This window comes from Equus caballus, chromosome 21, assembly GCF_041296265.1.
Source record: "Equus caballus isolate H_3958 breed thoroughbred chromosome 21, TB-T2T, whole genome shotgun sequence".
Classification (NCBI taxonomy): Eukaryota; Metazoa; Chordata; class Mammalia; order Perissodactyla; family Equidae; genus Equus; species Equus caballus.
The window spans coordinates 27,168,826-27,181,082 of NC_091704.1; the positions used below are offsets into that span (position 1 = coordinate 27,168,826).

Below are 12,257 nucleotides of genomic sequence, written 5' to 3' on the forward strand. Positions count from 1 at the left end.
TATGTTTTTCTTCCTACTAATTAAAGTAGTTATTATAATAAAACAGTTCAGACAAAAATGTGTTTCATTTTAAGGAGCAATGCCCCCATTTTATAATAATTTTATTTTCCAGGTGGTTTGGGAACATTCCATGCCTTTCTAAATACAGCTGTACATGTAGTCATGTATTCTTACTATGGACTGTGTGCATTGGGACCAGCTTACCAGCAGTATTTGTGGTGGAAAAAATATTTGACATCATTACAGCTTGTGAGTAATTAATTTTCTTTAAAACCAGATGTGTAACTAAACTGGAGTCACTTATCTTCCCTATGAATTAGAATATCAAAGTTTACAAAACAATTAGACATAGAAAGTGTCTGGCCCCTATATGGCATCCCGTCTTTATCCTTTCCATGTTATTTAAACTTTTGTCAGGAACTTTGTTGAAAACAAAGCATATTTGGCAGCCAAGAGGCTCAGACAGTTGAACTAGCATGTGTATATTTATACTATTTTATGCATTTATATAAAATAAATATATTTATGGTCAAAATAATCTCAAAGTTACTGAACCTCAATAGGCATAATATTAAATTAGAAGTTAGAAATTCCCTGTTCTAGATCTAAATGACCTTGAGGGAATTATGAGCCTTCTTGTGTGCCTGCCTCTCTAGTCCTAATGTTTGTCAGCCTTTTTTCCCTCCAACTAGTAAAAGTACTATGAGGATTAATGGTGTAGAGTGATGGTATTATATATATAGCAACAGAATTGACAACACCCTAAATAACCAACCATAAGGAAATGGTGAAATAAATTATTTTAATTCCTACTTTGGAATATTACAAAGTCATAAAAATTATTTGCAGTTGCTTTCTAAGTATTTTTTCTGATTGTAAAGTGTATGTGCTCATTGCAGAGAAATTAGAACATCTAATTAAGTAAAGAGAAAGAAAAATAAGCATAATTCCACCACCCAGGAATAATCAGAGCTGATATTTCATTTTATTCTCATCTAGCTTTTCTCCTGTATGCATATATGTGCATACTTTTTGCATGATTTGTATTATACTGCATATACAATTTTGCATTAGGCTCTTTTTCACTTAAGATGCTCTTGACTATTGTAAAAACTTTTTAAAATTTTTAAATTTAAAAAAATTTTTTAAAGATTTTATTTTTTCCTTTTTCTCCCCAAAGCCCCCCAGTACATAGTTGTATATCTTTAGTTGAGGGTTCTTCTAGTTGTGGCATGTGGGATGCTGCCTCAGCAGGGCCTGATGAGCGGTGCCATGTCCGCGCCCAGGATCCCAACTGGTGAAACCCTGGGCCGCTGAAATGGAGCCCGTGAACTTAACCACTAGGCCTTGGGGCTGGCCCCTAAAAACTTTTTAATAGTGTGGAAAAATAACAAAAGAACAGACATTTGTTCATTATTATTATACACATTATTTTGTATTATTATATGCAAATGCACTTGTAAAGAATGTTGAGGATGTTGTTAAGGCTTTCTAAGGTTTCATTTCCTTATCTGCAAAGTGAGAGCAATAATTGTAGCTACTGCAGAAATGTCATAAAAGTTCGAGATAATGCAAGTTGATGATAATAAAAGAAACTGTGTGAAAATCTTAACTATGACTATAACTGGATGGATTGTGAGTAATTATTATTTTTTATTATTTATAGATTTTACCTTTCTAAAGTTTCCACAGAATATATGTTGTCTTTTTTTTTTTCTTTTGTTGGGGAAGATCTGCCCTGAGGTAACATCTGTTGGCAATCTTCCTCTGGTGTTTTTGGCTTGAGGTGGATGAGCCCTGAGCTAACATCTGTGCCAGTCTTCCTCCATTTTTTGTATGTGGGTTGCCGCCACAGTTTGGCTGGTAGTGGTATAGGTCCGTACCTGGTATCTGAATGTGTGCATCCAGGCCACCAAAGTGGAGCGTATGGGACTTTAACTACTCAGCCATCCGGCTGGCCCTGAATACCTGTTACCTTTTAATCAGGAGAAAAAAAGATATCCATAAAATCTGGACATTAGCCCAGAAAGTAGCCCTCTTAAGACTGTGTAGAACGTTCTGGAACACAGAGCTCCTAGGCATCACTAGGAGGGTCACCAATGCTGTCTTACTCCTTGCAGATTCTCTGCTGCTGTTGGCAGATAGGACATATTTTTATCTATGACAGTGGAGAGGACAAGTGGCAGATATGAGGACTCAGCAATGCTTTGGCTCCTACAGAATTAGCAGGGCTCTAATTAGAATGTTTTTGTTTCCCCAGAATTGAAATACCTGGCCTAACAACAGGACAGAATATTTGAAATCAAAACTGTCCTAGAAAATTGGACTATAATGTAGTGGTCCTGTTTGCATTTCATCCGTCAAGGACTCAGGTCAGAGACTTTCAGAGAAGAGCTGCTCTGATGGTTCTCTCAGTAGGGGAGGGCTGCAGCACTGTGCAGTCCAGGGACGTGTACATAGCGCCTCCTGCAGTTGTGCAGTTTGGTGGGACTGAAGAGTGGTTCCAAATTCCCATCTGGGTCTTAACACTATTCCACTCACTATCACTCCCATGGAGGCTAGATTGAAAGATAAAATTCCCTACCCAACAGTAGCCTAGCTACGATTAGAGAGCGTTTAAACGTAATCGGGCAAAGAATGCATTAAATAATTGCTCCATTGTGGCTCTTCGTTTCTGAACAATATTTTTCATTCTTTCATCTGTTAGGTCCAGTTCCTTATTGTCACCATCCACGTAAGCCAGTTCTTTTTCATGGAGGATTGCAAGTACCAGTTTCCGGTCTTTCTGTACATCATTATGAGTTATGGATGCATCTTTCTGCTGCTCTTTCTCCATTTTTGGTACCGTGCTTACACCAAAGGTCAGAGGCTGCCCAAAACTATGAAAAATGGAATCTGCAAAAACAAAGATCATTGAAATTCAAGTGCAACATGAATCTATGAACGAGACTGCTATGTTGTCTTCCTTGACAATCAAGAGATATTTCCACGTGTAGTGCATTTTGTATATTTTTCAAAACCAAGAGCTTGTATTTTTATGATAAGTTATTAAGGTTTCTGATATTTGACAGCCCAAAGCTCCCAGATAACAGTCTTCTGATAATTAGAGCCTAAAGCAGTCAGTTTTCAGCTGCTTTTAAACCTAACCTAAAGGTTTCGTTTAGTACATTTGATTACAATGAAAGAAGGATGTGAAACAGTACAATACTTTTCAAAGAAGTCCGGTATAGATGAAAAATGTCCTTAGATATTTTGAGCTTGGACAGAGATCCATGCCGTATGATAAATCCCTTCTGCCACGTCTTGGACCCTCTCATGTGGGATCTGGTTCTGTTGCTTGTTGACTATATTCAGAAGACACTATATTCACTCTCGAGTGAAGTTCCCACGGTGAAGAGCTAACACAGGTGCATGTCAAGTGAATTTTTGACAAGTTGTCATTTAAAATCACTAACAATAATTTTTAATGGATCCCTTGAATAACCACCAGTCTTGCTGGTAAGACTTCCTCATGACACTTTTGTTGTATAAACTGTTTGAAAGCAGCAGTCCTTTCAGTTAGTACATCAATGCACTTGACACTAAGGTTAAATTAATATTTTGAAAAAAGGTGGTTTGTTCTTATGGCTTAACGAACACTTTGCTGTTACTGTTTTGCAGTTAACTTCGTATATTTCTGGGATGAAGTAAATTTGTCAATGGAAAAAGTACTCTGTAGTTCAGTGGGAAAAATTTGTTGTCTGTTGTATTATAATGTCACCTTCTTATATTGTCACGGTTTAAAGGCTTAATTCTGTTAAGGATATATTGGGTGGAGGTGTAAATGTTCACATTATGAACACACTGCAGATACCCTTCAGTCGTGAATGATTTTAGACCACCCGTCATACACCGTTCCCAAAGATGGGTTCGAGTCGCTTGTGAAGCAACTGGGGAGGCAAATGGTGACACAGAGATTACCCAGGAAGATTTGGTTATATAAGGGTCTCTCTCAGTAAAGAGAGAGACAGACTGACTACATCATAGTTATTGTTATAGGTATACTGCATGAAGAAATATTTTCCAGAATTATGAATTAATTAACAGCCTGGATTTCTTTTTTTCAGTTATAAGTTATATTATAATGAAGAACTAAAATTCATTTTTCATAGATTTCATTTCTTTAAATTGCTACTTTCTAAAATTCTCTTTTTCTCACACTTTCTTGTTGGAGAACCCAAACTACTGGTCAATAGAATTTTATCCAATAAACAGCAATATTTGGACATACTGAATTTTTCCTCAGTGCTTTTTTTTCTTGTTATATTTGTTCTCGATTTTGAAGAACTGCTTATGTTTGTATGACTGTAAACCGTTAGTACTTACGGGCTCCAGTCGTTGGATAACACACAGTGATGTTATTGTACAACAAAGCCTGAGTTTTTACTCACTGTAAACTCCTGTGGTTCTGTGTCTCCCCTAATCTGTTGTCTGTACTATGGCCTTTTCTCTTCACACTTACCAGATTCATAAGGTTATTTGCCTTTAAGTGACCTTTAGTGATTTTGCTTGCTTACAATATGAGAAGATGAGAGTTGATAAACGGGGAGACTTGCATATTTTTTTAAAAATTAAGAACAGGAGAGCAGAGCTAAAAAGAAACAGCAGCTGTAATTTATGTCTCTGGGAGTCTCAGGGTGCCTTAAGTGTTGTCCTGTTTTAGCTCTTCAAATCCAACCTGTACTAAAGTGAGAAGTTGTGGTAAGTGCTGTTATACATACACGCAATTCCCAAAGACCCCAGTAGGGTAAAGACAAAAGGAAACAAAAATAAAAGAAAATAAAACAAAAGAGTTTGATTCCTTTTCTTGCATACTTTCTGGCCTGCCTTGTACAACCTCTCCCAACCTCCGTGTAGTCTTTAAAATGTTTGACTTGCCTATGAGCTAACAGCAACATGTTATATAATTCTAAATTATAGGAATGGAAGTGGAGAGCTAGAATGTTACATGAAAAGAAATCATAACTAGCAGAAGCATCCTCCATATAAACATCAGTAGATCAAAATGAGTATCACTGGGTGTAGGGTTTGAATTGGCAGTGTTTTATTAAAGGGCTCTGTGGATCACGTAGAGTGTCTGTTGGGGTTTCATCCCTCTCTTCAGGACTTCATTGCCTTTGGGTTTGCTTACCTAACAAAGAGTCCAGTTACAAAATCTGGTTTATGGCATAAAACTATGAATCCTTGAGAACCTATATCTATATTATAAATAAATACAAATACAAAAGTTTAAATATCGATGGGACGTTGCCATTTTACAGTCTTGACTGAATAGAATTCTTAACTGAGTGGACTAAATTGTTATATAAATTATAAAATTACGAAGTTACGTTTCCTCAGTTATCCTTTATTTCTGTTAAATTTTTTAAAGATTGTGGAAAACTCCATGGATATTGTCCAAGTTTGAGTTTTGTGTTTATGTGTGTGAGTGTGTGTGTGTCTATTATAATAAATTTCTGGTATTACATGTATATGTGTGTGTATCTTTTATTTTGGAATCTAACTGCATGTTTGCTGTGTGGACGGGTGGTTTTTAACCCAAATACTCATTGAACCAAAGCATTTTACACACGCATTGTGTACTTGCTATGTTCAGAGGCCTGTGTGGACATTAGAATGATACAAAGATGCCTGCAACATAGTTGGGACCTCCTGGAGCTCTCAGACTGGCAGAGGAAATTATGTTACGGGGCACAACGTGATAGGTGCCATGGGAGCAAAAACCCTGCCACTTAGCAAGCAGGGAAGTCTCTCTGAAGGAATTTACATTTGAGTTGTATGTTTAAGCCTTGCAGAATTTCAGAGTGGTGGTGGGTTAGTGTGCAAGAGTAAGTGGGTAAGTGAAAAAAAATAATAAATCAAGAGCCAAGGGAAGAAAAATATTAGGAAAGTTTAGGGAATGGCTCATAGACCAAATTAGACTGAGGCTTCCTGTAAGAGATACAGAGAGATGAGGCCAGAAAGGAACGAGGGCTCTGACCTTGGGGACAAACTGCCGCAGCATCTGAGCTTGATTCTTCAAGCAAATGGGAGCATTTAAAGGTTTTTGAGAGAAGAGAGGCATGACCAAAGTGGTACCTTGAGAACAGTCATCTGGTGGGCTGGGGTGGAGGCATGAGACACTAAAGGCAGAGATAGTTTGTTGAAGAGTGAGGTGAAGAGAGCCAGAGTGTATGCCTGGAGAGAAAGAGGCTGATGTGAGAGAGCTTATGATGGGAGAGTCGAATCCGGCAAGTGATCCACCAAGGACGGGCTGTGGTGCAGGGTTCAGAGAAACAGTGTGGTGGTGTGAAAAGTAGGCTGACTCTGAAGCTGTGAGGCATGGATGTTAGATACCAAATGACCTTGAACAAGCCAGTTATCACTTCTCAACTTCTGTTTCTTCACCTATAAAATGAGAATACTAGTACAAGTTCTCCTTGATACATTGTTGTGTGGCTTAAATGAAATAATGTGTTTAAAAGCCCCTTGTAGTAACTGGTAAAAATATGAAATATATGCACAGCGAATACAGACTCAGCAGATTTGAGTGGGTAGGAAAATAAGGTGAGTCCCTAGCCCAAGAGAGAGCAGGGGTTATCATTCTCTCCACTTCAGTGGAGCGAGGTGTGTGTTAATTGGGGAGGGGATGGGGATAAAAGATTCTCTAGATGTTTCCAGAAGATGCAACTACAATGGAACAGGCTCACAACACATTCTGTTATACCAGGCTGCCCCAGAGAGAAGACCAGAGGGCTCTTATTTTATGTACTTTTATGCTAGCCGGGTGTGGTTATTGGCTTTTATTGATAGCTGGTATCAGGTCAGGCTGTATAAGCACTTGTAACCCAACAATCCTTACAAACTACAATACTCTTAACATTTTAAGGAGCATTTACGCCTATCTTCAAACTGCAGCATTAAGAAAATATTGCTCTACCTTGTACTTATTCTAGGGCTCACAGGATTCAATCAATTTAGGGGACAATTTGGTTACTAAAGGGAGAAAGCTTGGTCCAAAGAGTGTTGGTTTAAATTGCCCAGGCTACACAAGGGGACATCCTGGGCTTAGTGCTTAGAACTTCAATAGGAATGATGTAAGCATCTGACTATCTGAACGTGAAAGCTGTGAGCTCAGAGCTGCTGTCTTCTGTCTTAAAAACTGAACGAGTCCTCGTCAGTGTATCTTCTGCCTGCCTTGTGTTATCTTGTCCATGAATCTGTTCCTTTCTTTTTTATTCTTGTGCCAAACATCCTACTTCAGGCCCAAATAGTTTTGCCTAGATTATAGAACTATCATTGGTCTCTTCATATTTTTACCCAATATAAAACTCTTTTATCCTACTATGCTGTTACAAAGGGAAGCTTGGTGTAGTGGTTGAGAGCAGACTCTGGAACTGGTCTGCCTGGTCAAATTCTGGCTCTGTCACTCACTAGCCATGTGATCTAGACAACCCCTCTGTGTCTTAGTGACCCCCTGAAATTGGGAACAAGGATACTATTTCCCTCATTAGTTTAGTGTGGGGCTGAGATGGGTTACTACAGGGAAAACTTTTAGAGCAGTGCCTTGCTTCCAGCTGTTTAGGTCAAAAACCTTGGGGTCTTCCTCTCTCCTCTTTCTCTCTCACTCAACATCAAAGGCTTGACCACTTCTGGGCCTTCCTTGTGTCTGCCTGGATTTCTGGAATAGCTTCCTATCGAACTCACTGCTTCTGCCTTCACCTCCCTACAATGCATTGTCTACATCACCAAAGTCACCACTTAACATAAATTAGATTCTGTCACTCTTTTACTCAAAACCTGCCAATGGCTTCTGATTTCACTTAGAACAAAAGCCAAAGTTTTTACAGTGGTCTACAAGGCCTTCCATGATCTGTCTCCCACCTGCCATTGCCGCTCTAGCCTCATCCCCTATGCCTCGCCACTTGGCTCCCTCTGCCCTAGCCACACTGGCCTTGTGTTCACTGGACCATACTAAGCACATTCCCATCTTAGCTTTCGCCTCTACTGGAGGGGTTCTTCCCCAAGTTGCTACTTGGCCAAAGGCTTCACTTCCCTCTAGTCTTTGCCCAAATCTCACTTTCTCAACGAGGCTGGCCTTGCCTACTCTGCCCATTACTGCAAACTGCACTTGATCTCTCTTTCCCTTGCTCGTTCTTTCTTCCATACATCACTTGTTACCTTCTGACATGATGCAATGTGTACTTACTTATTATTTATATTGTTTATTGCTGTCTGCCTCATTAGAAAGTAACCTCTTCAAGGGGAGACATTTTTGTCTGTTTTGTTGACTGCAAGTGCTTAGAACAATGGCTGGCATTTTACAGGAGTCCAATAAACATGTATTGAATGAATGAATGAATGAAGCATCAATTAAATGTTTGCTATTGTTACAGGTTCTCTTCCTCTGCTCATTCTTTTATTGGCTTATTCATTCATTCAACACAATTTATTAAACACCTACTGTATACCAGGTACTGTGTTAGACACTGAGCATAAAAACAAGTCAAATAAGAGCAATCCCTTGGGGCTGGCCCAGTGGCATAGTGGTTAAGTTCATGCACTCCACTTCAGTGGCCTGGGGTTCGCAGGTTCAGATCCCAGGCACAGACCTAGCACTGCTCATCAAGCCACGCTGTGGTGGCGTCCTAGATAAAATAGAGGAAGATTGGCAAAAGATGTTAGTTTAGGGCCAGTCTCCCTCACACACACACATACACACACACACACACACACACAAAACAGCAATCCCCACAGAGAGTTACACTCGGATGGAGGGAGACAAACATGGAACAACTCAAGTGTTCCAGCTGTTAAAATGGTGGTTTTTCATCTGTACACTGAAGGGACACAAAGGAGAAGTAGTGAGTTCTACCGGGGCTGGAGGTAGGACTTCAGAAAAGGGCTTGAAAGAAGAGGTAATATCAGCTGCCTCAGGAAAGACAAGGGGCTGTTAGACAGAAAGTGAGGAGGAGCGTATGTCCCAAAGAAAACTCCAGGCCAGAAAAGGAAGGAAAAACCTGCCGTGAGCTTGAGGGAAACATGTGAGGTGAACCCAGTGTTTCAGTTTTGAAAGTGCAGGACTAAGACGAGGATTGATCGGGACATGAGAAGGGGGAGCAGAGGGTGAGTTGTTCGGGGACATGTTGGGTTTGACGGACATCCCTCCATCAAATCTCCTCTCCTCAGGCAGGAGTGTGATGACTATTCTTTCGAAGAGCTGGGTTGAGACGAGAAGGTAAAAGGTGGTGGTAAAGAGGAACGTGGAATTGAGGAAAAAATTGTTTTAAAGTAGAGGAAGTATGAGCATGTTTATTTATTCTGAGGATGGCTTGAGGAGAAGATTGAAAAAGTTGCATAAACACAATGGGGAATGGATATGGCCAGGGACAGAGACAGATCTCAAATATATTCCAGCCTCTGGCAAGGCCCTGCTGAGGCTGGAGACCATGCATTTGTCGTGGTCCCAATTTGTATAATTGTGTTAGCCCATAATCGTGTGGGCATGGAGAAGGCTTACATTGACCAAGGTGGGGATTTGCAAGGAAGGTGCAAGAGGACAAGGAAGGGAGGATGTTGAGAATGCCAGCAACAGAGGATGAAGTGATGCATTACGGGAGCTGAGAGTAAGACTCTTGAAGGACAGTGGTGCTTGCTAAGCTCCTTATATGTCTCGTGCAGTAAAATCTTCACCATATCCCTATAAGATAGGTACAATGAGGGAGATACAGATAAGGAAATTGATGTTTATAGCATTTAAGTAAATTGCTCAAGATCAGGAAGCTACTAAGTGATAGAGCTGGGTGTCAAACCAAATCTGTTTTATTTCAAAGCTCTTACTCTACCAGGAAGGGTTGATGAGATAAGGGAGTGAACTGATTTGTAAGTTCAACTAGGAATGACAAAAACCCAACATAACAGTTACTCAAACAAGGCAAAAGTTCTTTCACATATAAGGTATGCGGTCAGAGCTGGGTTGGTTGCACTACAGTATCAGAGACCCAGGAACTTTCTATCTTGTGACTCTGCCGCACGTGGCTTACATTCCCATAGTTACCTAGTGATCCAAAATAGATGTTGGAACACCAGCCATTACATACACATTTCAGCCAGCATGAAGGAGGAAGAGGATAAGAGAAGGGCCTGATCTATCCATTTAAGGACACACAACAAAAGTGATATATCATTGGCCAGAATTTAGCCATATGGGTCACGTGTAGCAGAAGGAAATCTGGGAAGTGTAGTCTTCATCCTAGGTGATTCTGTATCAAGCTAAAATCAGGGATTCTATGACTATGGAAGAAGGAGGTGAATGGGGATAACGAGGAGTGGTAGGCTGTGGTCAGACATTCAAAGTGTGGAGGTAGCACTGTATGGCTCTGGAAGTGAGTGGCTAATGTGGAAAGTGTATGATGGTTATTGGAGTTGAACAGATTGAGGAAATGTGAGGCATGGTGTTAGATGGGTTGTCCACTTGAATGGTGAAGAGCTTCAAGGTGATAAAGAGTCTTGGAATGAAGACTAGCCAGATGACAAAGTGCTCTGAATAGGGGTATGTGTCCAAGAAGACAATAGGTAGCAATAATGAGAAAAACAAAATAACACAAGCCTCAAACCCTGGGATTGTGCATGAATGGGGTTCTTTTTTTAAAATAAACTTTATTTTAGAATAGTTTTAGATTTACAGAAAAATTATGAAGTTGGTGTAAACAATTCCCATATATACATACTCACTTTCCCCTATTACTAACATCTTACGTAAGTGTGGTACATTTGTTACAATTAATGAGCCAGTGTTGTTACATTATTATTAAAGTCCATACTTTATTCAGATTTCCTTAGTTTTTACCTAATATCCTTTTCCTGTTCCAAGATCCCCTCCAGAATACCATACTACATTTAGTTGTCGTGTCTCCTCAGGTTCTTCTTGGCTGTACAGTTTCTCAGACTTTCCTTGTTTTTGATAACCTTGAGAGTTTTGAGGGTTACAGGTCAGGAATTTTGTAGAATGCCCCTCAATGAGAATTTGCCTGGTGCTTTTCTCATGGTTAGACGGGGGTTGTTCGTTTTTAGGAGGAAGACAATAGATCATTCTTAATGCGTCACATCAAGGGTACATACTATCAATATGACTTTTTGCTGTTGATATTAACCTTGATCACTTGGTTGAGGTAGTGTTACTCTTTCTTTTTCCTCTTATACTTTGTTCTTTGGAAGGGAGAGACTATGCACAGTCACACTTAAGGATACCCCCTTGAGGGCAGTGTCTACATAAATTATTTGGAATTCTTCTGCATGCATAAATTGCCTATTCTCTCTAATTTATTTATTTTAGTATGGACTCATTAATAACTATTTTATACTTTAGGTTATAATCCAATACTACTTGATTTATTTTGTTGCTCAAATTCTTTCAGTTTTGGCCATTGGGGCCTCTTCCAGGTGGCTCCTGTGTCACTTTGACATATGCCTACTTCCTTACTTTCTGTCACTACAATATGCTCCAGGCCCATCTTGCATATTTCCTTCCCCAATGGTAGAATCAGTGAATTCTCCAACGGGCCCTGGTTACTTTGACTCGAGAATGGTATCAGAAACTAAGAGCTGCACTAGATGTGCTCATTGCTACTGGGATGTCATTGCTTCTAGGTGCTCTCAGCTGACAGAGCAAGAAAGTATATGTGTATATACTCACCAGTGTATATACACGTATTTAGAAATATTTCTGTATATAACCATCTGTATCTATATTAAGATAGCATGAGTTCATACTATAATCTCCAATTCTAATCCATTACCATATGGATCATTCTAGCCTTTGGCCCTTGTTTGTCTGTAACTCTAACAGTGAGAAACCTGGCTCCCAACGTCTGCCATCTGTTTAAAGTCCAATTCTAGGATACATGTGTAGTGGTTTTAGAATTGTTAACCCATACCCTGCTTTATCGACTAGAGTTCCTGTTGCCTTTCATTTACGGACGCCACTTATTTCCAGAATTACTTAGGTCAGCACCTAATCCTCATCCTCTTCAGTGAGATTGTCTCATATATTTGTAATATAGTAGATCTTTTGTCATTCTACATTCCATTCTGGGAGCCTCTTACCTTCAAAATGATTTTTAAAATTTTTGCGTCCTTTAAGGTTGACTCTTTGTGCTATAAAGCTCTTTGAGTTTTGACAAACGCATGGGGTCATACATCCATCATTACAGTATCATACAACACAGTTTCATTGCCCT

The 12,257-nt window shown here is 39.6% G+C and overlaps 1 protein-coding gene across 5 annotated transcripts in view; it reads left to right on the top strand.

The window, feature by feature from the left end:
* Positions 1-5,510, top strand: part of ELOVL7 (ELOVL fatty acid elongase 7) — a 79,420-nt gene extending 73,910 nt beyond the window's left edge. For all 5 annotated transcript variants that reach the window (XM_023625641.2, XM_023625643.2, XM_070246242.1 and 2 more), the window contains 2 exons: positions 113-249; positions 2,708-5,510. In XM_023625641.2, the coding sequence (XP_023481409.1) occupies positions 113-249; positions 2,708-2,917 (347 nt within the window). In that variant the 3' untranslated portion in view covers positions 2,918-5,510. The remainder of the gene's footprint in view (positions 1-112; positions 250-2,707) is intronic.
* Positions 5,511-12,257: the final 6,747 nt, after the last annotated feature.